We start from the raw sequence: 23331 nt of genomic DNA, 5'->3' as shown, positions 1-23331 counted from the left end.
AACTGACATGGAATAACAAAACGGAAATGACAGCTAAACGTCTGTGGTTAAGTATTATTATAGATCATTAATTAAAAATTTAAAGAAATAATTTGTATTTTCTTTGAATCACCATTAACAATACCGCGACCAAGACGATCAAATATTTCTCGACAAAGCCGTAATGCAAGAAGGATACAAAACATTGCGAATGAAAGGACTGAAGAAGAACAACAAATTGCCCGTGAAGAGCGCCGCGTTAGTACGGCTCGACTTCGTGCTTATCAGTCACAAGAGCAAAGTGAGGCAGCCCGTGAAACGGCTCGGTTGGCAATGCGAAATCGTCGAGCGAACAACAGAGATCAACATGTAGATAATTTTCGACGCACAAGAAGAGATTTATCACGTGATGATTTGAATCCATTTGCGTTATGCGTTTTGATACGATTGCAGCACTGATTACTGCTTGCATCCTTGCGTTTGCATTGGGCCGATGGACGTTGTTTGCGAGTATTGTGGCGCATTGAAGTTTTCCGGGGAAACGCACGGATTGTACTGCCTTAGTTGGAAAGTGAAACTGCCATTATTGACTCCGCCACCTGAGCCATTGCGTTCATTGCTTTCTGGCGAAACGCCCGAATCACGTCATTTTTTTTAAACACCCATAAATACGATGGTTGTTTCCAAATGACCTCATTTGGGGCAGACAGTATCGAAGAACGAGGATTTAATCCGACATTCAAGGTATTTATTTATTTATTTTTTACTTGCACATAGTAGAAGAATTGCTTACTATACTTATTCGTACGTATTATGTTTGCTAACTCTAAAAAATGTGTTTATAAATAATATTTTATTTTGTAGATACAAGGACAAATTCACCATCGAATTGGATCATTGCTACCTCTCGAAGATGCACAGCATAAATTTTTACACATTTACTTCATGGGCAACTTGGAAGAACAACTTGATCGACGTCAAGAGATCAATGCAACAATGAAAAGAGCAACTCTTCAAGATTTGCAGCAACTACTTCATGAACATCATGCGTTGGTCAGGCTGTTCAGGGGTGCTTTAGGGCGCATGCCAAATAATGACTACAAAGTCGTGATCAGAGCAGAGATTAAGGCGGAACAGAGTTCGCCGGGTCCGCTAGTATTTCAAATTTCTTTGCAACGTTACGCCCCTGAATTTAAAAGAGGTGATTTTGTTAAGCTCACGCTACTACACCTGTATTTAGAGCTAGCTGTCCTTCATTATACCAACCAGAAATCTTGTGAAAGTCATCTCCTGTCCTCCTACAGGAACTCAGCTTGGACACATTCCTGTACACAGCAGCATCACTAGCAAAGCACCGCAGTTTGCTGCCTACACTGGCCACTAAACCATTTATCTATTTAGAGAAAAACAGCGGTTCTATGCCGGTGTGGCCGTGCGGTTCTAGGCGCTTCAGTAAGGAACCGCGTGACCGCTACGGTCGCAGGCTCGAATCCTGCCTCGGGCATGGATGTGTGTGATGTCCTTAGGTTAGTTAGGTTTAAGTAGTTCTAAGTTCTAGGGGACTGATGACCACAGATGTCAAGTTGCGTAGTGTTCAGAGCGTTTTTTTTTTTTCTCTCAACAAGGGAGAGCCTGTTTGGTCATGAGAAATATCAGATATGGATGCAAATGGGGAGAGCGCGAAGATGCTTATGTCAGTAATGGAGGATACGTGACACTGGCATCTCGCAGCAAAAGCAGTGAAGAATCCTGGAATGAAGCCGAGTATCGCAATACAGTCTAACAGCTATTGATCCAAGATTAAGCAAGACACATTCCATGTTTACGGAAGAAGTACCGCGCTTCAGTCTGGAACCGGGAGACCGCTCTAGAAGAGCGTAGAGTTCCAAAGGATTGGAAAAGAGCACAGGTCATCCCCGTTTTCAAGAAGGGACGCCGAACAGATGTAAAGAACTATAGACCTATATCTCTAACGTCGATCAGTTGTAGAGTTTTGGAACACGTATTATGTTCAAGTATAATGACTTTTCTGGAGACTAGAAATTTACTCTGTAGGAAAAATGGCTCCGAGCACTATGGGACTTAACATCTGTGGTCATCAGTCCCCTAGAACTTAGAACTACTTACACCTAACTAACCTAAGGACATCACACACATCCATGCCCGAGGCAGGATTCGAACCTGCGACCGTAGAAGTCCCGCGGTTCCGGACTGAGCGCCTAGAACCGCTAGACCACCGCGTCCGGCTACTCTGTAGGAATCAGCATGGGTTTCGAAAAAGACGATCGTGTGAAATCCCGGTCGCGCTATTCTTCCACGAGACTCAGAGGGCCATAGACACAGGTTCCCAGGTAGATGCCGTGTTTCTTGACTTCCGCAAGGCGTTCGATACAGTTCCCCACAGTCGTTTAATGAACAAGGTAAGAGCATATGGACTATCAGACCAATTGTGTGATTGAAGCGTTCCTAGATAACAGAACGCAGCATGTCATTCTCAATGCAGAGAAGTCTTCCTAAGTAAGAGTGATTTCGGGTGTGTCGCAGGGGAGTGTATTGGGACTGTTGCTTTTCACAATATACGTAAATGACCTTGTGGATGACATCGGGAGTTCCCTGAGGCTTTTTGCGGATGATGCTGTGGTATATCGAGAGGTTGTAACAAATGAAAATTGTACTGAAATGCAGGGGGAACTGCAGCGAATTGACGCATGGTTCAGGGAAAGGCAATTGAATCTCATGTAGACAAGTGTAATGCGCCGCGAATACATAGAAAGAAACATCCCTTATTCCATAAATTATCTGGGAGTACGCATTAGGAGTGATTTAAAATGGAATGATCATATAAAGTTGATCGTCGGTAAAGCAGATGCCCGACTGAGATTCATTGGAAGAATCCTAAGGAAATGCAATCCGAAATGAAAGGAAGTAAGTTACAGTACGTTTGTTCCCCCACTGCTTGAATACTGCCCAGCAGTGTGGGATGCGTACAAGATGAGGTTGATAGAAGAGATAGAGAAGATCCAACAGAGAGCAGCGCGCTTCGTTACAGGATCATTTAGTAATCGCGAAAGCGTTACGGAGATGATAGATAAATTCCAGTAGAAGACTCTGCAGGAGAGACGCTCAGTAGCTCGGTAGGGGCTTTTGTTGAAGTTTCGAGAACATACCTTCACCGAGGAGTCAAGCAGTATATTGCTTCCTCCTACGTATATCTGTGAAGGGACCATGAGGATAAAATCAGAGAGATTAGAGCCCACACAGAGGCATACCGACAATCCTTCTTTCCACGAACAATACGAGACTGGAATAGAAGGGAGAACCAATAGAGGTATTCAAGGTACCCTCCGCCACACGCCGTCAGGTGGCTTGCGGAGTGTGGATGTAGATGTAGATGTAGACCGCTCTCGTCGCAGATTCGAATTCTGCCTCGGGCATGGATGTGTGTGGTGTCCTTAGGTTAGTTCGTTTTAAGTAGTTCTAAGTTCTAGGGAACTGATGACCTCAGATGTTAAGTCCCATAGTGGTCAGAGTCATTTGAACCACTTGAAGAAGTACCTTCAGAGGTCTGCAGCAGAGTGGGAGGGAGGCTAGGGCTGGAGGGCGTCTCTCCATGGTTTTATGAACACAGAAATAGCACAGCACTGTGCGTGTACTCTGCGAGAACGTAGTGCCTATAGCCAACATTACTGAGGTTGGGGAAGATTACAGCTCCTGCAGAGTTGGCCGACAGGGTGGCTATATTTCCAGGCGTTACAGTTCGGTAACCTGTCATGGCACCAGGACCACGACCACCGGAATAGAGCTTTCACACACACGACGGGATTTTAGCAGCTGAAATTTGAACCCATTGGTTCCAGACCTTACTAATTTACACCGTCATGTGATTCGCCCATCAAACCGATGGTTCCTTATCTTGCAACACATCGATGGGTCCAGATGGCTGAGGAGAACTGATATTAATGTATAAGTTTGCCAGTTAAATTTATCATCTTGTCAGTTAACTGTGAAACATGCTCTTGATTACTATCATTGCAATCGAAATTAAGTATACTAGAACTTTTTTTTTCTTTATTGAGTTTCGATTCCTCGCGAAGGGGGCGGGCAGGCACCAGCTTAGTACGCCGCTCTTCAGACTACAGAATTTGTTTTAAAAATAAGAAGATAATAAATAATGAAAGCAGGCAATAACATCGATGCCTTAAATGGTAAAATGGCGGAAAATCGTGGAACTTAAAACATAGAACAAAGGGTTGATGATGCTGATAAAATACATATGAAGCAGACAGGTAAAAGAAAAGACAGACAATTAGAAAAACACGGCGACAGTCCGGTTTCTGTTCGCAAGAGATATAAAACTCACACCTCGTGACAGCATGGTTTAATTTTGCAACACTTTGGAAAGGCGAACAACACTGACCATTCACTTGAACACTGCACTAAAAAATTGGCACAAATATGGTATACCAGAGCCGAGGGCAGTTGAGGGGAACCTGGACAGATGATGGTAAAGGAAAGGGGGGGGGGGAAGGAGAGGAAAGAACGAAGTGGGGGGAGGGGGGAAAGGAGCCGATGGAGGACAAGGACCCATAAGAGGGGGGTGGGTCCTGGGCAGACGTGACAGGGAGTGGGGAATGACAGAGGAGGGGTATACAAAAGGACTCAGGGGGGGAGGCGGAAGAGGGGACGTGGGGAGAAAACAGGACAGAAGGGGGGGAACCCGGGGACAGGACAGAGGAAAGGTGGGGGGGAGGAATCAGAGTTGATAGGAGGGTTATATGGAGGGACAGAGGGCATTATCTGGGAGGGGGATTTGACGGGAGCCACCATGGGAAAGGAGATGAATGGTGTAGAGATGGAGGGTAGGAGGGACACAACAGTAAAGATGTGCCAGAGGGCGGGGATTGGAGAGGAGAGGAGCAACGAGGGGGTGAGGGGGATCGAGGAGGTGGGAGGTGTAGAGTATGCGGATATGTTCGAGGAATAGGAGCAGATGGGGGAAAGGAATTAGGTTGTAGAGGATCCGTGTGGGTTCAAATGGCTCTGAGCACTATAGGACTTAACATCTGAGGTCATCAGTCACCTACAACTTAGAACTACTTAAACCTAACTAACCTAAGGACAGCACACACATCCATGCCCGAGGCAGGATTCGAACCTGCGACCATAGCAGTCACGCGGTTCCAGACTGAAGCGCCTAGAACTGCACGGCCACACCGGCCGGCATCCGTGTGAGGGACAGGAGGCGTATACGGAAGGCGAGGCGGAGTGCGTGGCGCTCAAGGATCTGGAGGGACTTATAGAATTTGGGTGGGGGGGGGGGGGGGGTGGATATCCAGGCGGATCTGGCATAACAGAGGATGGGACGGATTAAGGATTTGGAGGCGTGGAGGATGGTAGAGGGGTGCAACCCCCATCTCTCGCCAGACAGGAGTTTATACTGGAACATAATTATACATACTAAAAGATTCTTTCTTTATATGGGATTGGACAACACAGTACGCTGCAGAAAAGTCTCAGGATTACACTTACTCTATCTTTTTCAACTAACAAAGTGCTCCTTCTCGAATGAAAAAGATTCGGGCAAAACGTGAACTTTAGTCCTACGAGTCTTCCTGCTCTGTTTATAACGTAAAATATTGCGAGACAGGTGGTTTCCTGCAGGTGGTTCCCCGAGTCGCCGCGCTGGCTGACGTGCAGGGGGCGCGAGGAGGAGGCGCTGAGCGTTCTGCGGCGGATCGCCGCCACCAACGGCTCCAGCCTGCCGCCGTTCACCCTGCAGGTGCTGCACCGCGTGGCCAAGGCCAAGCGGGACCGCGTCGGCTACCTGGCCATCTTCTCCAGCTGGAACCTCTTCAAGAACACCCTCCTGCTCGCCATAGCCAGGTGAGCACGAGTTGCTGTAAATCTAACACGTTTTCATAAACACAAGAAAATGAAATCTACTGCTTTCGTGTCAGCTGGTACACGTTGTCAAAACTACATCGCAATGCTGCGATTCTTCCTCAACTGAAATGTATCATAAGAACTATCCAACCAGTCATGGGCCACAGTACCTGGAGGTGCCACGTTTTAAAGGTGTCCATCATTGTAACTTCCTCTTCTATACACAATGGTGGATTATGTTTCCAGAGTACGAATCTACATCACAAGTCCATCTTCCTGTGACACATGGTATTCACTTGTAATGGAGATAACTGGAACCATTTCTAGACAGTTACCTACAACAATGGAACCAAGCAGCGTACCACCACTTGCGAATCTATCACAACAAGTAAAAGTGTGGCATTAGACGTGGAAATATTATTTCAAGAGGACCTAGTAGATAGTGTCGGAAGTTCCATGCGGCTTTTCGCGGATGGTGCTGTAGTATACAGAGAAGTTGCACCATTAGAAAATTGCAGCGAAATGCAGGAAGATCTGCAGCGGATAGTCACTTGGTGCGGGGAGTGGCAACTGACACTTAACATAGACAAATGTAATGTATTGCGAATACATAGAAACAAGGATCCTTTATTGGATGATTACATAATAGCGGAACAAACACTGGTAGCAGTTACTTCTGTAAAATATTTGGTAGTATGCGTACGAAACGATTTGAAGTGGAATGATCGTATAAAATTAATTGTTGGTAAGGCGAGTGCCAGGTTGAGATTCATTGGGAGATTCCTTAGAAACTGTAGTCCATCAACAAAGGAGGTGGCTTACAAAACACTCGTTCGACCTATACTTGAGTATTGCTCATCAGTGTAGGATCCGTACCAGGTCGGGTTGACACAGGAGATAGAGAAGGTCCAAAGAAGAGCGGCGCGTTTCGTCAGAGGATTATTTGGTAACCGTGATAGCGTTACGGAGATGTTTAGCAAACTCAAGTGGCAGACTCTGAAAGAGAGGCGCTCTGCATCGCGGTGCAGCTTGCTGTCCAGGTTTCGAGAGGGTGAGTTTCTGGATGAGGTATCGAATATATTGCTTCCCCCTACTTATACCTCCCGAGGAGATCACGAATGTAAAATTAGATAGGCTTTCCGGCAGTTGTTCTTCCCGCGAACCATACGCGACTGGAACAGGAAAGGCAGGTAATGACAGTGGCACGTAAAGAGCCCTCCGTCACACACCGCTTGGTGGCTTGCGGAGTATAAATGTAGATGTAGTAGATGTAGATTTAGGGCATGAAACCCTGGAGGGCGGGGAGAGGAGACGTAAACTTAACCCTGACAACGATGTAATTGTTTAGTTTATGCAATGAAAATTCACAAAAGTGTTAGGTAAAATTTACACAAACGCCAGTTTTACAATGTGCTCGACTAAGACGGTGACGTGATAAGGCCAATCAGTGAAGACCAAAGAAGGTAAAATTTGGGAAATAATTCCTGCAGTCCCATATTTTTGTGCAGTACTTAGAGGGAGTGCCATGCACAACATACTAGAAATCCTGAACGTTGGGGACGGAATGTGGGAATGGAGGTGCGTGTCAAGATCTCTTTCGTACGTTTCACTTGAACAACTCGAAAACTACGACCTCCAACGAAAACGTATCCTAATACAAAATTTATCTACATTACATTTCCTACAAACAGGACTCGTTCAATTCTTTCTGTAGGCCTCACAGGTGGCACATAGCGAGCTAGAGAACAGGAAAATCTCGCGCATGGTTTCTGAAAAAAATTGTAGAACTTCGAGTTGTATGAAACGACATCTGAAGGGGACTACTGTAGGGGTAACAAAGAATGAAGGAAATTGAATTTGAAAGATAGGTTTGAAACCGTAATAAAACTAAAATAGTTCTGAAGTAAATACGAAGAAGAAAACAGTAATAGCAGCAATAAAGTCATTGACCCAGTGAATGACTTTCTATGTTTAGAGCGGTAGGAAGAAAAAGAACCAACAGGCAGAGTACAAAAGCCTGAGTAATTTTTGTTACCTAGCAACAATGAAGGCTATCATTGACGCAATTTCAGATGTGAATTCGGATCGGAAAGCTCTTGTAAAAGTTATACATTATTCGTGTTTAACATTCCGTCTTTCGACTTAATTGCATTGCTAGAAGTTTGGCGAAGATTACCAGCTCTACCGTGAACATTTTATGTTTGCTGATTTATTTCTACTGTTTTCATTGACTCTGTGCTCTCGAGTAAATAAAGTTCAGCAGTCACATACATGGTAGTGGTCATTTCTTTAAGCTCAGTTTCTGTTTTCCAAACAGTTTATCTTTTCATGAACTTTTCAGTTTAGTTGCCGATTGTTTCCCATACGTCTATCGTGCGCCATTTTGTAGCAGCACTGCCCTGAGTGACGTGCAGTAACATTTTTCATTTACACTACTGGCCATTAACGTTACTACACCATGAAGATGACGCGCTACAGACGCGAAATTTAACCTACGGGAAGATGATACTCTGACGTGGCTCTACCCTTCATTCGAGCCATGCAAAACCCTAAATTTCAGCAGAATAATGCACGACCGCATGTTGCAGGTCATGTGCGGGCCTTCCTGGATACGGAAAATGTTCGACTACTGCCCTGGCCAGCAAATTCCCCAGATTTCTCACCAATTGAAAACGTCTGGCTCGTCACAATACGCCAGTCATTACTCTTGATGAACTGTGGCATCGTGTTGAAGCAGCATGGGCAGCTGTACCTGTACACGCCATCCAAGCTCTGTTTGACTAAATGCCGAGGCGTATCAAGGCCGGTATTATGGCCAGACGTAGTTTTTCTGGGTACTGATTTCTCAGGATCCATGCACCCAAATTGCGTTAAAATGTAATCACATGTCAGTTCTAGTATAATATATTTGTCCAACAAATACCCGTTTATCATCTGCATTTCTTCTTGGTGTAGCAATTTTAATGGCCAGTAGTGTAAAACCTACAAGCTCATGAATTTCAGTTAATGTAAGTAAGTGCGACTTCTTGATTAAGTTCGAGCACAAGAGCAGCAATATTAATATCGGTCATCAGTTATTCTAGACAGGTATTTAATTAAAATGGCGGAATTATGATGTGTTCTAAGAGCTTGTTTTGTTGGGCACAGTTGTTTGGTACGTCAGTGTAGGACGCCAGTTTAGACATTTTGTTTCTCCACTCAGACACAGTTAACTTACGTGGCTGAAGCCAGAGATTCTTCCACACTGCTTCGTTTCTCATGATGCAAATAAGCCGTTGGGTGCGATGGGAGGTATCTTTTGTAAACCCTCGTCGCCAGTTTTGTAAAGCCTCGTCGCTACTGCTGTGGAGGGTGAGTTTGTGGGTTCGTGAAACGGCTTGGGGCGCAGTACACCGCTAAGACCATTTCTCCCTGCCACTGCAATGCAGCTATGCCTCAACGTCACGTAACAGGGTAGGAGAACGAAGGTTCTACAATACTCCAACAAATTAGTAGCAAAGTCACACAAATGAGTTAAAAGGTTTACTTATCTTTGTGAGTTGTTGAATGATTAAGTCTGGAACACTGCATATAATATAAGACAAAAAGGCCCTCAATGACTAAGTGAAAATAATCGTGGGTAAACTTCACAGTACACAGCTAATGCAATTTACAGCTACTGTCTGTTCACTTCTTAAGAGTTCATTCACTATACGACGTTCCGTGTCTAAGCCAGCCCTAGAAGATGATCTGTAACACAGTCGGCGAGAGCTGCTCTTCTGTCTTCAGAATAGGGTTCTGTCCGTTGTCGTCTGGTCACTGGCGGATTGTACTCGGCCGGCAATTGGCCGAGGCGAAGTCGATGTCTTCATCCTAAGCGCCGCCCGTGGCTCTGGTGGAATTTGTGCAAGTGGCGAATCTCTATGGCGCTGGCACCTGCTCGCTCTTTGCGCCTGTGGTGCTTCTGCCCTGGCTGTGTCTTGTCCGGTCGACACAGCGGTACCAAATTGGGAACTTTTCTACAGCAGTTAACTTACAAATCCATAAGCCCCATACGAGGTCAGTCACAGCTATAGTCATAAGACCGCAGCACTTGCCGAAGTAAAATTGTAACTCTCGACAAGCGTACTTGCTCAATTCGATTGCTTTACTGGTCACTCTTTATTATTTCCCAGTGTTGAATGTGACAGCGACTGAACATCACTGCCACGAGTCGTTCGCGTGTAACTCTCATCCAGTCTTTTTCTTTAGATCATGTGAAGCGTGAGTGTTTAACATATAGTTCCTCGTAATGTTATCGTTACTTTCATAAAGCCACATTAGCTGTGTTCTTTGCCACAAATGTGAATTACCTCTTTGAGCTGACAATGTTAGAATAAGAGATGTAATTCATTCTGATACCGCAATGTATCGCAATATTAACGATTAACGAAAACTTCCACAAATGAAATGGAACACATTTCTTCTGTCACCACCTCTTTCGTGGGTTACAATACCATGAGGTCGCCTGCAGTGAAACCCATCAATAAATTAGGCTAAATGCAATAGGATCTTAACGAATAAGTTAATCAGCTCACACTTCCAACAGCCTGATAATGAATCGTTACCTAGATGTGTCCATACAGCGATTCAAGAGATCAAGTTGCCTTACCAAACGTAGAGGCAAAACCTGGAAATGACAGTCATATAAACGTTCGGCAGACCACTTGGCGAACGTAAAGCGAGCTGTATGACTATGCAACACTTCATTATGTGTGCACTAGACTGTACAGATAAGGCCGCTCCACGAAAGAGGTGAACGTGTGAACATAATTCTTGGCCTTTGTTAAAAAATGTTCAAATTTGTGTAAAATCCTGTGGGACTTAACTGCTAAGGTTATCAGTCCCTAAACTTACAGACTACTTAACCTAAATTATCCTAAGGACAAACACACCCATCCATGCCCGAGGGAGGCTCGAACCTCCACCGGGACCAGCCGCACAGTCCATGACTCCTGCGCCCTAGACCGCTCGGCTAATCCCGCGCCGCGGGCTTTGGCGAGTGCGATATATCGATTGCGTCATCGCATTCGTTGCAGGTAAAGAGAAAACCTTATTCACAGAAATCACAATGGAATGTGATAAACACTACGCAAACATTTAACGCAATTCCAAATATCCACTGACGGAAAAATTTATCACAATACCAAGAAAGTGTTGTGCGACATAAACGAAAGCCAGTGGGCGTATTTCTACATCTGAAAGATGATGTCTATTCAAATTTCGCGCCAGTCGCTTCAGAGAGGCCCTAGTAGTGCCCACTATGAGAATGCAAATCAGGTTTGTTTTAATTACACGATGTAACGGTCGTGAGCGCTAGTTATCTTTGATATTGGACGTAGTGAGTAGCTGTTAGTCAAGAATGCCTTTAAGACGACAAAGACCGCATTGTCAACACCTCACTGAATTTGAAGCAAGTCGTGTAATATGGCTATGAGAAGGTGGATGTTCCTCGTAGGAATTCAGCCACTGTACATTATTGCTGGCAGCGGTGATCACGCGATTGTACGGTCACACGATGATCTGATTCCGGATGGCCACTTAACACCACCGAGAGAGAAACCATCACGTTCAGCGTATGGCGCTGGCGAATTGTACTGCATCTGCAGCAGCAGTATGAGCAGTAGTTGGCACCACAGTGACACAACGAACCTTGCAAATCGGTTTCTTCATGGACAGTTCCGTGCCTGATGCCCTGTAGCGTGCATTCCACTGGCCCTAAACTACCGCCGTTTGCTACTTCGGCAACGGCCTTGCCGCAGTAGATACACCGGTTCCCGTGAGATCACCAAAGTTAAGCGCTGTCGGGCGTGGCCGGCACTTGGATGGGTGACCATCCATCCGCCACGGGCTGTTGCCGTTTTTCCGGGGTGCACTCAGCCTCGTGATGCAAACTGAGGAGCTACTCGACCGAATAGTAGCGGCTCCGGTCAAAGAAATCCATCATAAAGACTGGGAGAGAGGTGTGCTGACCACATGCCCCTCCTATCCGCATCCTCAACTGAGGATGACACGGCGGTCGGATGGTCCCGATGGGCCACTTGTGGCCTGAAGACGGAGTGCTATTTGCTACTTCGGTGGTATCAAGCGAGAGCTCCTTGGAGGACAGGTTGAAGGTCTGTTATGTTTTCTGATGAATGCTTGTTCTGCCTCGGTAACAGTGATGGCCGTGTGTTGGTCAGAAGGAGGCCAGTTCAGGAACTGCAGCCAACCTGTCTGCGTTCTAGACATACGGGACCTACACCTGAATATATGACCTGGGGTGCAGTTTCGTATGACCGCAGGAACAGTACCGAGCTTGCCCCACGCACCCTAACCGAAAATTTTGTGCGTTAGTCTGGTGATTCGACCTGTTGGGCAGTCATTCATGAACCGGTTTGGCATCGATAGTTAGCTGGATGTGCTCCTGAGTTCAGTGTGCCAAATTCTGTCCAACTGGCGCATTAGATTGTCAAAATCCCGAACTGGTTACAGGGGCATGCCCAAATTGCTCGAAAAGTTCTTAACTGTAGGGGAGATCAGGTGACCTTGCTGGCACTTGTCAACCACGAAGAGAAGCAATTAAAACTTTCGCCTTGTGTGGGTGAGTATTGTCTGGCTGAAGTGGAAGCTCAGGATGGCTTGCCACGAAGGACAACAAAATGGGAGGTACAATATCGTCGACATAACTTTGTGCTATAAGGGTGCCATGGACGACAACCAAAGGGCTCATCCTATGAAAAGAAATGGCAGTCCAGACCATCAGTCCTGTTGTCAGGCCATATGATGGGTTACAATCAGGTTGGTGGTATCCATCTGCTCTCTGGGGTCCCTCCATACACATCTTCGCTGGTCATCTGGGCTCAGTTCGAAGTGAAGGTAATCACTGAGGACAGTTCTAGTTCAGTCGATAAGATTCTAGGCCGAAGCCGTGACTGGAGACATCTTGGACACTTCTGGGATACCAACCTGATTGTCACCCCATGCAGTCCGACAACCAGGAGTGATGGTCTGAGGTGCCATTTGATTTCGTAGCAGGACCCCTTTCCTTTAAACCCCGGCACCATTACAGTACAGTGGAACATGGACGAAAGTCTACTCCCTGTTTTGTGGCCCTTGAGAGCAATCCATTCTGGGATTAGATTCTAGCAAGGTAATGCCCACCTCCACAAGGCGAAAATTTCTGCTGCTTATTTCCGTGCTTGCCAAGCAGCTTAGCCAGCAAGGTAGCCCAATGCTGAGGTACTACTGCAATACAGTTGCAAAGCCTCTGTAATGCTGTTCAAGTGTAGAGGGAATACCAAGTTGGCTGTGGCATCGGTGGGAATTTGGACTGAGGAGGGAGGCGTCTAGAGTAGCACGAGGAGTTGTGCAAAGCCATTGTGCCACGGTGGCATAGCGGTTACCGCATATTCTTAGTGAGGAGGAGAACCGGGTTCGAATCTGGGCCTTACTTCAGATTTTCATTCATCACTTCAGTCTGCAAATATATACACTTTTAATTGTTGTTTGTTTCCAGTCGTGCATCCTGGAAACTGCAAGTGATTGATGACAGGCAAAGTAGATACTCCATTGGGGCATACCCTGTTTAGTCAGGTTCTCGTTATTGACCATACACTCCACTGACACTACTGCTCGTATTCACCGGTCAAAGCTTGGGTGGTCTGATAGTGGTACCTGTATGTACTTCTAGTGGTGTCACGTTCCAGCGTTCAGAAGGAAGAAGTCCTCTGTTGACCCCTCACTTGACGCGGTGACGGCTGAATGCTCACAAAAGGCAAAGTGCTGAGTTACATGAGAATCCAGGTGATTAGGCGACTGGCGGGGATTTGGAGCCCATTGGCTCGGAGCCGAGTCTGGCGGGCGCGGACTACAGACGGAACACTCGACTCGGCGCAGACCGATTAGGGAACGCCCAGCTCCTTCCAGAAATAAATACTGGAATCGATCGATCCAAGGACCAGTCTCAGGTAGCACCTGAGGCACGCTGTTGAAATATCGTGCGAGAACGACGCGAACATCTGGCTGGATTCCCGAATATCCCAGATGTCACAAAGACATTGTCTTCTAATTTACGAGAAAGTGAGATGACCAATGAAGCGCTGTCGGCGTCAAAGCTAGGTGCCTCACAAAGGATGGTTTCCTCCTTCCCTCCGTTAACTGTCCCAATTCCATCTGCACCTGAGCAACTTCATCTCTCAACTGCTGAATCGCACTCTGAGCTGAAACGTCTTGAGCTATATTGAATGTTTAATAATAAATACTAGTATACCAATTACCCAAAAATAAAATAAAAAGGAAAGAGAAGCGTTAGGGAAACGGCCACACAGGCCGAAAACAGTTATAAATTCGGAATTTACCTGCATTTCTGTGTCAGATTGCACCAACAAGGATCCAGGTGCTGCCTTCCTGTTGTCATCCATCCTCATCCTCAGCACTGCTTCTGACACCAGTTGTTACGGTCCGAAGGGTGGCTGGCTTATGCACCATCGCTTACAATTTTATTTCGAAGATGGCTGGTTGTGGACAGGGACTCACTGCTGTAGGATGATGCGATGTACAAAAAAATGGTTCAAATGGCTCTGAGCACTATGGGACTCAACTGCTGAGGTCATTAGTCCCCTAGAACTTAGAACTAGTTAAACCTAACTAACCTAAGGACATCACACACATCCATGCCCGAGGCAGGATTCGAACCTGCGACCGTAGCGGTCTCGCGGTTCCAGATAGCAGCGCCAGAACCGCGCGGCCACTTCGGCCGGCCTGCCATGTACAGCAGAAGAAGGTACAGCTGCGGTTACAACTTATTTATTGATGTTCGTTTACAATCAGGGCTCTAGGAAACTGTGAGCGACAATGGCAGGCGACGTGATTACCACATCACAGAGTCTCCGGCTGCTGAACATGCACCCTGCTGCCACTGGTGCTGTGTTGACAGGAGGTTCTTACTCCATGACGGAAGTATGGACAGCCCAGCGGTGGTAGCTGTGTGTAACAACTGACTGCAATGTGTTGCAGTGATCCGAACTGAAGAGGTCCTCCATTGACATCTCAGGGGCATGGGAGGGAGATGGATGGCTGGTCCATCGTGTTGTGCTCCGAAGATGGTGGCAAAGTGTGGAGTTGTCCAAGCTTCCGGGAGCCCAGGTGTGGACAGGGATTCGTGAGCCTATAGCGGTAAATACAGCTGCGTCACAGATGGGCCCAGATGTTTGATAATGACTATCTGATTCAGTCTGGTTTAGATGCTGCTGCTGCTAATTGCTGACTTTGGTGTAGAAGCTGAGTTTGTGTCTGTTCTAAAGTACGTCCTTTCTGAGAGGATACAGAAGCGTCCCGTATGTTGACAGGTCCCTGTGCTGGATGACGATGTTAGCACTGGTACTGAGCGTGGGCATCATCAGCTTGAACCCGCTGGTGGCGGTGTCTGCTCAGGCCATGGCGCAGGCGGCGTCTGTGCTGCTGCAGCACTACTGCGGGACCCACTTCGGGCGCCGGTGGTCCAGCGTCGCCTGTCTGGCGCTGGTCGGCCTCCTGGGTGCTCTCTGTGTCGTACTGCTCACAGGTAAATAATACGGCCCGTGAGAGCGCTCACACACCTCTCACACTTGCCTGCTGGCGCCCTCCTCCACCTGCCGTGGACTGGAGATTTCAAACATCTGTATTGCGACTAAAATTACTGTGTCAGCCGAGTCAGACCATTTGGCAACAGCCGATCTCCACTGCCCGACAAACAAAGTCAAGCACTCAGAAGTGGAAGAGGAAACACAATGAAAATTCATGGGTTGAGAGGGTATGTGATTTTTGTTTCAGAAATTACAGAACCCAGTCAAATTTACAAAGAAGTTGGGCATATGAACCCACTTATCTGTATGATGTTGTACCTCTTCTCTCCAGGGTGCATGCAGTGATTTTTTTTGGGAAGGGTTTTATAAATCCGTTGTATCCTCTCCTGTGGCCAGCCGGCCCACCAGTGTTGTTACCTTGTCCTTGATATCCCGGATATTGCCTCCGGAATCGAATTTATGATCGAGCTGCTTCCACACATGTTACATCTGGGACAGATCTGACGATCTAGCTGGTCACAGGAGCACCTCAGCATCAATTGGAGAGTTCATATAGACATGTGCCACATGTGTAAGAGCATTGTACTGTTGAAAAAAAAGCATCGTTATACTGTCAGATGAGAGGTAACATTTGGGTTCACAGGGCATATGCCAGTCCTCCCTCATTCTCTGCCAGTGGTGACCTGAGGTTATACCGAAAGGTTCCCCACACTATGACGCCAGGAGCAACACCGTTGTGCCTTTCCGAAACATGGAAAGAATGGAACCTCCTCCCAAGTCGCTTCAAACCCGTCGTCGACGGTTATTGAAGGCAGTGGAGTACCACGATTCACTACTGTAAAAAATGCGAGAATATTCGTCAGCAATACATCTTTCCCAATCATGACGCTACTACTAATGCAGCTGGGTGTGTTGTGATGGGGTCATAATTCCCTAGACCACCTACTGCTATCCTCTGACGAATGGTGTAGAATGACACAGAATGTTGCATGAAGTCTATCACTTGTTGGATGGCAATCGCAGATGCGAAGGGGTTACGATGTACTTGGTGCGGAATACGGTCACCCTCCTTTTCACAAGGCAGATTCGGTCGGTCAGCCTGAACTTGAAAGGCAGATGTCCCACAAATCTTGATGCTGCACAATTCGACGAGCTGGTCAAGTGGAGACCCACAGTGAGGTCTCTCATGTGATAACGCAGTCTCATACAAATATGCTGCGTCTCGATGTTATTCACAGTGGTCACTCAACATCTGACGTACTTGAGTCCCCTCATATAGCACAGCACACCTGATAACACCAAACGTAAACAATACTAATGCAGAACAATGGCCATTCTACCAATCACAGAAAATTGCAACACTAACCATTTGCATACAGACCAATGGTGAGCATGTGTACAAGGTTGTATTCACATCTAAACATGTGCCGTTGTTGCTTCATTTTTTGTCAGGCAGTGTATGCTGAGAGGTACTAACTGTCATAAAAATTCCTGATCCAGGATAAAATCGTTTGTTTCCACTATAACCATGTCGTTTCGGCCACTTCTGAACAATTTTTGTATTGTCTGTTTCTTGTGGTACTTGTGATACATAAAACAGTAACTGTCGATGACATCCCCTAGTGTCATCTCACAAAGACTTGTTTAGCCATTGTTACACTGTTGGTTTGCACGTTTTTCAGGCTACCTGCCATCTCTTGTGAATGATGAGTGCTACAGTGATTTACAACCAACTGAAGCAAAAAACGCTGCAGTTTTGTTTCAATGGAAGAGGTAACACAATTGTTTAAATTGTAAAGCTTGGGCAAGAATCCTACATCCTGCGAAGGGCTAGCTTACATTAGCATTAGCATTGCCCTACTGGCCAAAGTGGTATCACAGGAAGATCTCCGGATCTAGTTCGTTAAGCCAGCCAGTCATAGACTGAGTTCCCCTTAGTCTTGCATAAATCTGTTTGCGTGCACTTACAGGTAAACGGCACAATGTGACATGTAGAGAGTAACGACACAATGTGACATGTAGAGAGTAACGAAGTGGCGTCAGCAAAATTCTTCCGCCGTCTACCGGATACCCTGATAAGGAATTCTAGTTTTCTAGTAGACGCAATGTGAGACGCTCCAACAGCACGTTGGAGACGAAAGCGAAAAGGAAGATTGAGAATTGAGAGGAGAAAAGAAAGGGACAGATGCTCTTGGCAGACTGGCAGGGAGTGGTACGCAGAAATCATGAACTGAGCCAATCGTGACGATATTAACAGAAGGACAGGTCCTGCAAGAAGAGTGGATGGGTACCTGAAATTTTTATACGGGCACAGAAAGTGAATTTCGACATCCAGAATGAGATTTTCTCTCTGCAGCGGAGTGTGCGCTGATATGAAACTTCCTGGCAGATTAAAATGGTGTGCCGGACCGAGACTTGAACTGGGGACATTTGCCTTGGTGACGAGATACTTGCGGATAAATTTCGAAATGTTCCACGATAAGTCGAGGACTGGTGGAGACTTTCATTTGATGCCACGGGAGACGCCTCGGAACCGTCTTCATACCATAATTGGCAGACTCTAGACGCTGCATTGAAGGCAGCCACGTCAATCATTCAACTACGTAGCATGGACTGTGCGGCTGGTCCCGACGGAGTTTCGAGTCCTCCCTCGGGCATGGGTGTGTGTGTTTGACCTTAGGATAATTTAGCTTAAGTAGTGTATAAGCATAGGGGCTCATGACCTTAGCAGTTACGTCCCATAAGATTTCACACACATTCAACCACGTACGTGGGCTTCAGAATATGCAGAAAACATAATTCTGTAACTTTCACCGATTGCGTCGCTTTCAGCATTCAACAGGCTAATTCACATCGGCAACAGGGCTGATCGTACAGCACCACCCTAATGATTGTGGTAATGCTTAGTTCCTGACAACGTGAAATCCAAAAGACTTTTATCATTTGTACATTAACAGGACAGTTCATTAGAAGGCACTGGAAAAATCATTTCGATTTCCTTTGCTCTTGTATGGTTACAAATTTGTTTCTAACAAATCTGTTTCAGCCATACAGCCCATGTGTTTTGACTTTGCAGTTGGTATTCCGAGTGTCGCCATGGCAGTGGTAGTGATGGCCATGCAGTTCTGGTCGTCGGCTGGTGCAGCTGTCATCAACCTTCAGAGCATCGAGGTGCACCCCACGTGTCTGCGACAGATCACCGCCAGCGTAGAGTGCACGGTTGCTGGTGTTTGCATGTCTCTTGTTCCGTACATCGTCTTTCAGGTACTCCGTAACAATGTGCTCAGCTTCTACTGAAAATTATATTGAACCCGTGAAAGCAACTGTGGCCTGTAACTAAATACTAGTTCAAGCGCCAAAAATTTGGTTTACACATAATTAGCAAAATGTTTATAGCAGCAATTTAATCTTGCAGCTCTTCCATCGGTCCGTCTTTCCTTACAAAAACAACAATATGGGAAATCTGGCTCTACCTCGATGCAAAAAACTTTTATTATTTATTTATTTATTCCTAAACTAGTTTTGACAACAAATATCGCCATCTATAGTGGCATCCTTAATTATGAAATATGCAGCAATAGCATAGGTACAAAACGTTGTAATAGATTACTACATGTCCACTGTTTGTTTTTTAAATATACTTTTGTATATGCTATCTCCGCAAGTTTTAGAATTAAAGAACCCACTGAAGATGGAAATACTTGTGGCTGAAATTAGTTTTGGAAGGCGGTCTGATAATTAGCATAATGTTGTGGTTATGTATAGCAGTTGTACAAAAGCAATATAAAAGTTGGAGATCACGGTAGAACATAAAAACAGTACAGATTTCTTTTCATATACGTGTTGTTATTCTACGGTAAGATCAAAATGATTTAAAATTTGAAGATAATAAAATAGTCTGTTATTCAATGGCTTTAACTTAAACAAGGATGCAAGTGCCCTCATAGCAATTAGCACTCAGTTCAGAATGTTCTCGTGAAACCACTTATTCTCCTCTTTAACAAATGCAATCATTTCAGCTAAATCCCTTCTCTTTCCTTTAGGAAACCTAGGTTCACAGGCTAATGTTTCCAGCTGCACCCTCTGATGATCGGAAGGCTACACATTCCTCTTCAAGGAGTAATTGTCCTTGAACTCTTCAGTTGCATTGAGAGTTGATGAATACAGAGTCCCTAGGCGTTCAGTAGCCAGTCTGATCCACTGTGCTATTGAAATATGCACACTGGTGAACTTTTATATTTTTCGGCAGCTGACTTAAAGTCGCAAACATAGGTTTGTGGTGTCGTGTGCGTAGGTTCAGTGAGAGGGGAACTAAATCTTTCGTAGCTTCATGCACCGTTAGCCTCTTTCATTTCTCAAAATCACGATCGCAGAACATAAAAGTGTACTATTTCCGTAAGCTAACCCTTTGCTGTTATGTAAAGCCACAGAAACATCGTCTTATTTTTCTTCTCCCCACAGCAGCAGTCAGTTCATGTTATTAATTTCTGTTTAGAAGTAAATTTCGATGTAAGAGTTTGATGCACACAGGAAGCAGTTACATTCCCATCCCTGCCACATACGGCCACATGCCAGAGAAACATGTAACCGGTTTGATTATCACCAACACGAATGCAAAAGTTGTACTTTGAGAGCTCCAATAAGTAGTACATTTAACAGTGCCTGAATGAAGGAAGAGTACATTCGTTCCCTTCGCTGCGTAGTTTCTTTCTTTCACTTTGAACTCTACCTTCATCTCTCTTCCTGCATTTTGGTGGAATTTTCCTTTACATTTTGTAATATTCTGTGCTATTTCTGTAATAATTACTTCAGCGTTGCCCTATTGTTGCAACGCTCAGCAATGCACAACAGTGTACGATAAGGCATTACCAAAGGCTTGGCACAAGACTCATTATTTGAACGTCGACAATGTTAGACACGAATGTCGTTTTGTGGCAGCTGTAAGCATTGTTTCCCGCTGTTCTCGTGCTTGTGTCAGAATGTGTGTCATTGGCCTTGGCGATCACAGCGGAATTTCGCCTACAACTCAAATTTTCATTTTTTGGCGCTTCACCCGTTATTCACTTACATGCCCCAATTTCGAGTACGTGCTGAACCATCGAGTCACTGATGGTGATATTTTGAGTGTTTGCTTCATTACAGTGAATCTCATGATTTTAAAACAATTCTAATCATGTGTTTATCACCTCCTAATTCTGCTTCTTTCAACTTTAGCACAACTTGGTCTTCAGTTACTCAAACGACTCTTTTTATACTTGATGCCGTTTTATTAAAGTAAACAGAAATTAAACAACTGTGTGCTCTGCAGTAACTCGTTGCAGTGTCTCACTGGCCCGATGACAAATGTGCTTTATTCATAATCTGACTCTCTCTCTCTGTCATAAATCATAAACTGCACTCAGATACTAAATGGTGCATATTATTACGTTCTCGTACACACGCCATGCTGTAAATGTTTTCAGCGCGGAGTCAAAAATGTTATTCGACGCTTTTTCTACCAGAGATAGTCGTACTGCCGACAATGGATGTTGGTTACTGTGATTTCCGACTGTCAAGGTGTCCCTAGACTAGGCTGCTGACAATACGGCGCCAGTTCTCGATTCAGCCCTTGTGAATTACGTAAAAAATCGGTTTGATTACATGAAATGCCACAATCACTTTATAGAAAATTACAGCTGCTATTTAAATGTGATCTATGAGTAAAACAATCATCGTATATGTGTAAGAGAAGTCAGAGCTCGCAGAGAAAGATTTAAGTGTTCATTTTTCCTGCATGCTGTTCGAGAGTGGAACGGTAAACAAGTAGCTTGAAGGTGATTCGATAAATCCTCTGCCACGCATTTAATTGTGAATTGCAGAGTGTGCATGTAGATGTAGATCTAGATGTAGAGAAGAACGCGCTGGCATAATAGATTTATATGATCGAGCAATGTGTGCTTTATATTTAAACTTTCACTCAAATGTGCTACGCATCTACACTACAAAAATAAACAGATAAAAATTGTTTGTTAATAAAGTAAGTTCGTATAATATTTGCTGATTCAGATAAAGACAACACATGTATATAACAATTTTATCTCACAGAAGCATGAAAGTCCACTTAACTTACTCCAACGACAATCCAGTGTGCCTATCTTCTGCTAGACAGATTTAGGTCGAAGGCCAGTTTCTTACTGGGTTCTATGAAACTACGTCACATCTGCTTTCCACCGTTACACGACTGTTGATTCCTGTTGCTTCTCCTCTTTTTCCTTAAATCTTACTCAGAAAATTACTTTTGCTTCTTCTTCCGTAAATATAACAACATCCTCTCTTCTTGAGCCGTATGCACTGCTTGCGGATATTTTGCATTCTTGATGTTCAACATAGATTTTGACACTACATTTCTTCAAGACGGAATAGCTACCAAAACTCTTCGTTGCCTCTGATGATCCTCTAAAATTGTAACAATGTAACTTCTTCACATGATTGTATCTCTCTTTCCTTCAGCTCGCCGGCCGGAGTGGTAGTGCGGTTCTAGGCGCTCAAGTCTGGAACCGCGCGACCGCTACAATCCCAGGTTCGAATCCTGCCTCGGGCATAGATGTGTGTGATGTCCTTAGGTTAGTTACGTTTAAGTAGTTCTAAGTTTTAGGTGACTGATGACCTCAGCGGTTAAGTTCCATAGTGCTCAGAGCCATTTGAACCATTTGCCTTCAGCTCAACGCATCGGATTCCCGAACTTGACTCATTAAGCTTCTTCTTCCCACAATGTATATAACGATCCTCCCTTAACGTATTTCCGTGACGTAGACCATAGCTTCACTTTCAGGTATCTTCGTTTCAATTACACAGATACACGGTTATTTCCTAGTGGGCGTAATACTTAGTTTACAGTAACCACAAAATTTACGTTGAGTTTACGTAAAGGTGCAACACCAAAGCACATGCTTATAGATACGATTATACATTTAAATGTAAGTCAGTTTCACGTTTACGATTTGTCTAAGAAAAATCAGTAAAAATATATATTAAATCAAAATTACAACCATGACCAATAAATGAGGCGAACAATGTTAGTAGAATCACTGTATATAGAAAATCTCCGGCACCCTTTCCCAGAATAATTCTTTGTAATGGTCTTTGCTTATCCTGCAGATCGTGCAAAAACTATTTTTACCTGGGCTGATGAAGAGAGGAGATAATGTCACCTTTGCGAACCTTTGGGACAAGTTCAGTGACCGTTGATGTCATCCCCTGTCAAAAGAATGTCGTCCAAGTTTTAAGTGTCGCTGTTTAATGTAGTTTACCATGAAGAGAATGTTTAGGCTGCGCCATTTGTACTAATGATCTAAATGAGAGCAGGGGCAGCGTGAATACCAGAGCTGGCACATGTTGTAATCCTGTCTAATGGCACCTCTCAGACTGCCGAGCTTAACGTTATCTGAAATACTGTCACCTGCCATATGGTGTAGGACGTACAAGGATTGTGTGTTAAATTCTTAGCATTACAGCTTAATAACAGATTTAACTGGGAGGAGCATACCACAAAATTGCTGAAGCGCCTAAACAAATATCTATGTGCTATGTGGATTTTGTGAGACACAGGTGACGTAAAAATTAAAAGAAAAAAAAACCCTAGCGTACTATGCTTACTTTCATTCCATAATGTCATACGGAACTATTTTCTGGAGCAACTCATGAAGCCAAGGTAAGGATTTCCGAGCCCAAAAACGTGGAATATGAATTATTTGTGGTGTGAATTCAAGAATGTGCTGCAGAGGGCTATTTAAGGCTTCCCGATATAGTTATTCCTTAACGAAATTCGTCATTAAAATATATCTTTTTTTCCCAAATCAGCAGCTCTGTTCATGGAATCAACCCTAGAAATAATAATAACTTTCACAATGATTTAAAGTCACCTACT

At 44.8% G+C, this 23331-nt stretch overlaps 2 protein-coding genes across 2 annotated transcripts in view; both read left to right on the top strand.

The window, feature by feature from the left end:
- LOC124788443 (solute carrier family 22 member 7-like) overlaps positions 1–14890 on the top strand; it is a 158165-nt gene extending 143275 nt beyond the window's left edge. The window contains exons 6-7 of the mRNA XM_047255715.1: positions 5641–5862; positions 14878–14890. Coding sequence (XP_047111671.1) covers positions 5641–5862; positions 14878–14890 — 235 coding nt within the window. The remainder of the gene's footprint in view (positions 1–5640; positions 5863–14877) is intronic.
- LOC124788442 (organic cation transporter 1-like) overlaps positions 5551–23331 on the top strand; it is a 29583-nt gene continuing 11802 nt past the window's right edge. Inside the window, exons 1-3 of the mRNA XM_047255714.1 lie at positions 5551–5862; positions 15210–15424; positions 18502–18689. Coding sequence (XP_047111670.1) covers positions 15223–15424; positions 18502–18689 — 390 coding nt within the window. The 5' untranslated portion in view covers positions 5551–5862; positions 15210–15222. The remainder of the gene's footprint in view (positions 5863–15209; positions 15425–18501; positions 18690–23331) is intronic.

This window comes from Schistocerca piceifrons, chromosome 3 (assembly GCF_021461385.2).
Source record: "Schistocerca piceifrons isolate TAMUIC-IGC-003096 chromosome 3, iqSchPice1.1, whole genome shotgun sequence".
In the NCBI taxonomy this organism is placed as follows: domain Eukaryota; kingdom Metazoa; phylum Arthropoda; class Insecta; order Orthoptera; family Acrididae; genus Schistocerca; species Schistocerca piceifrons.
The sequence above is the reverse complement of the archived record's forward strand: the minus strand, read 5'-3'. Positions and strand labels throughout refer to the sequence as shown.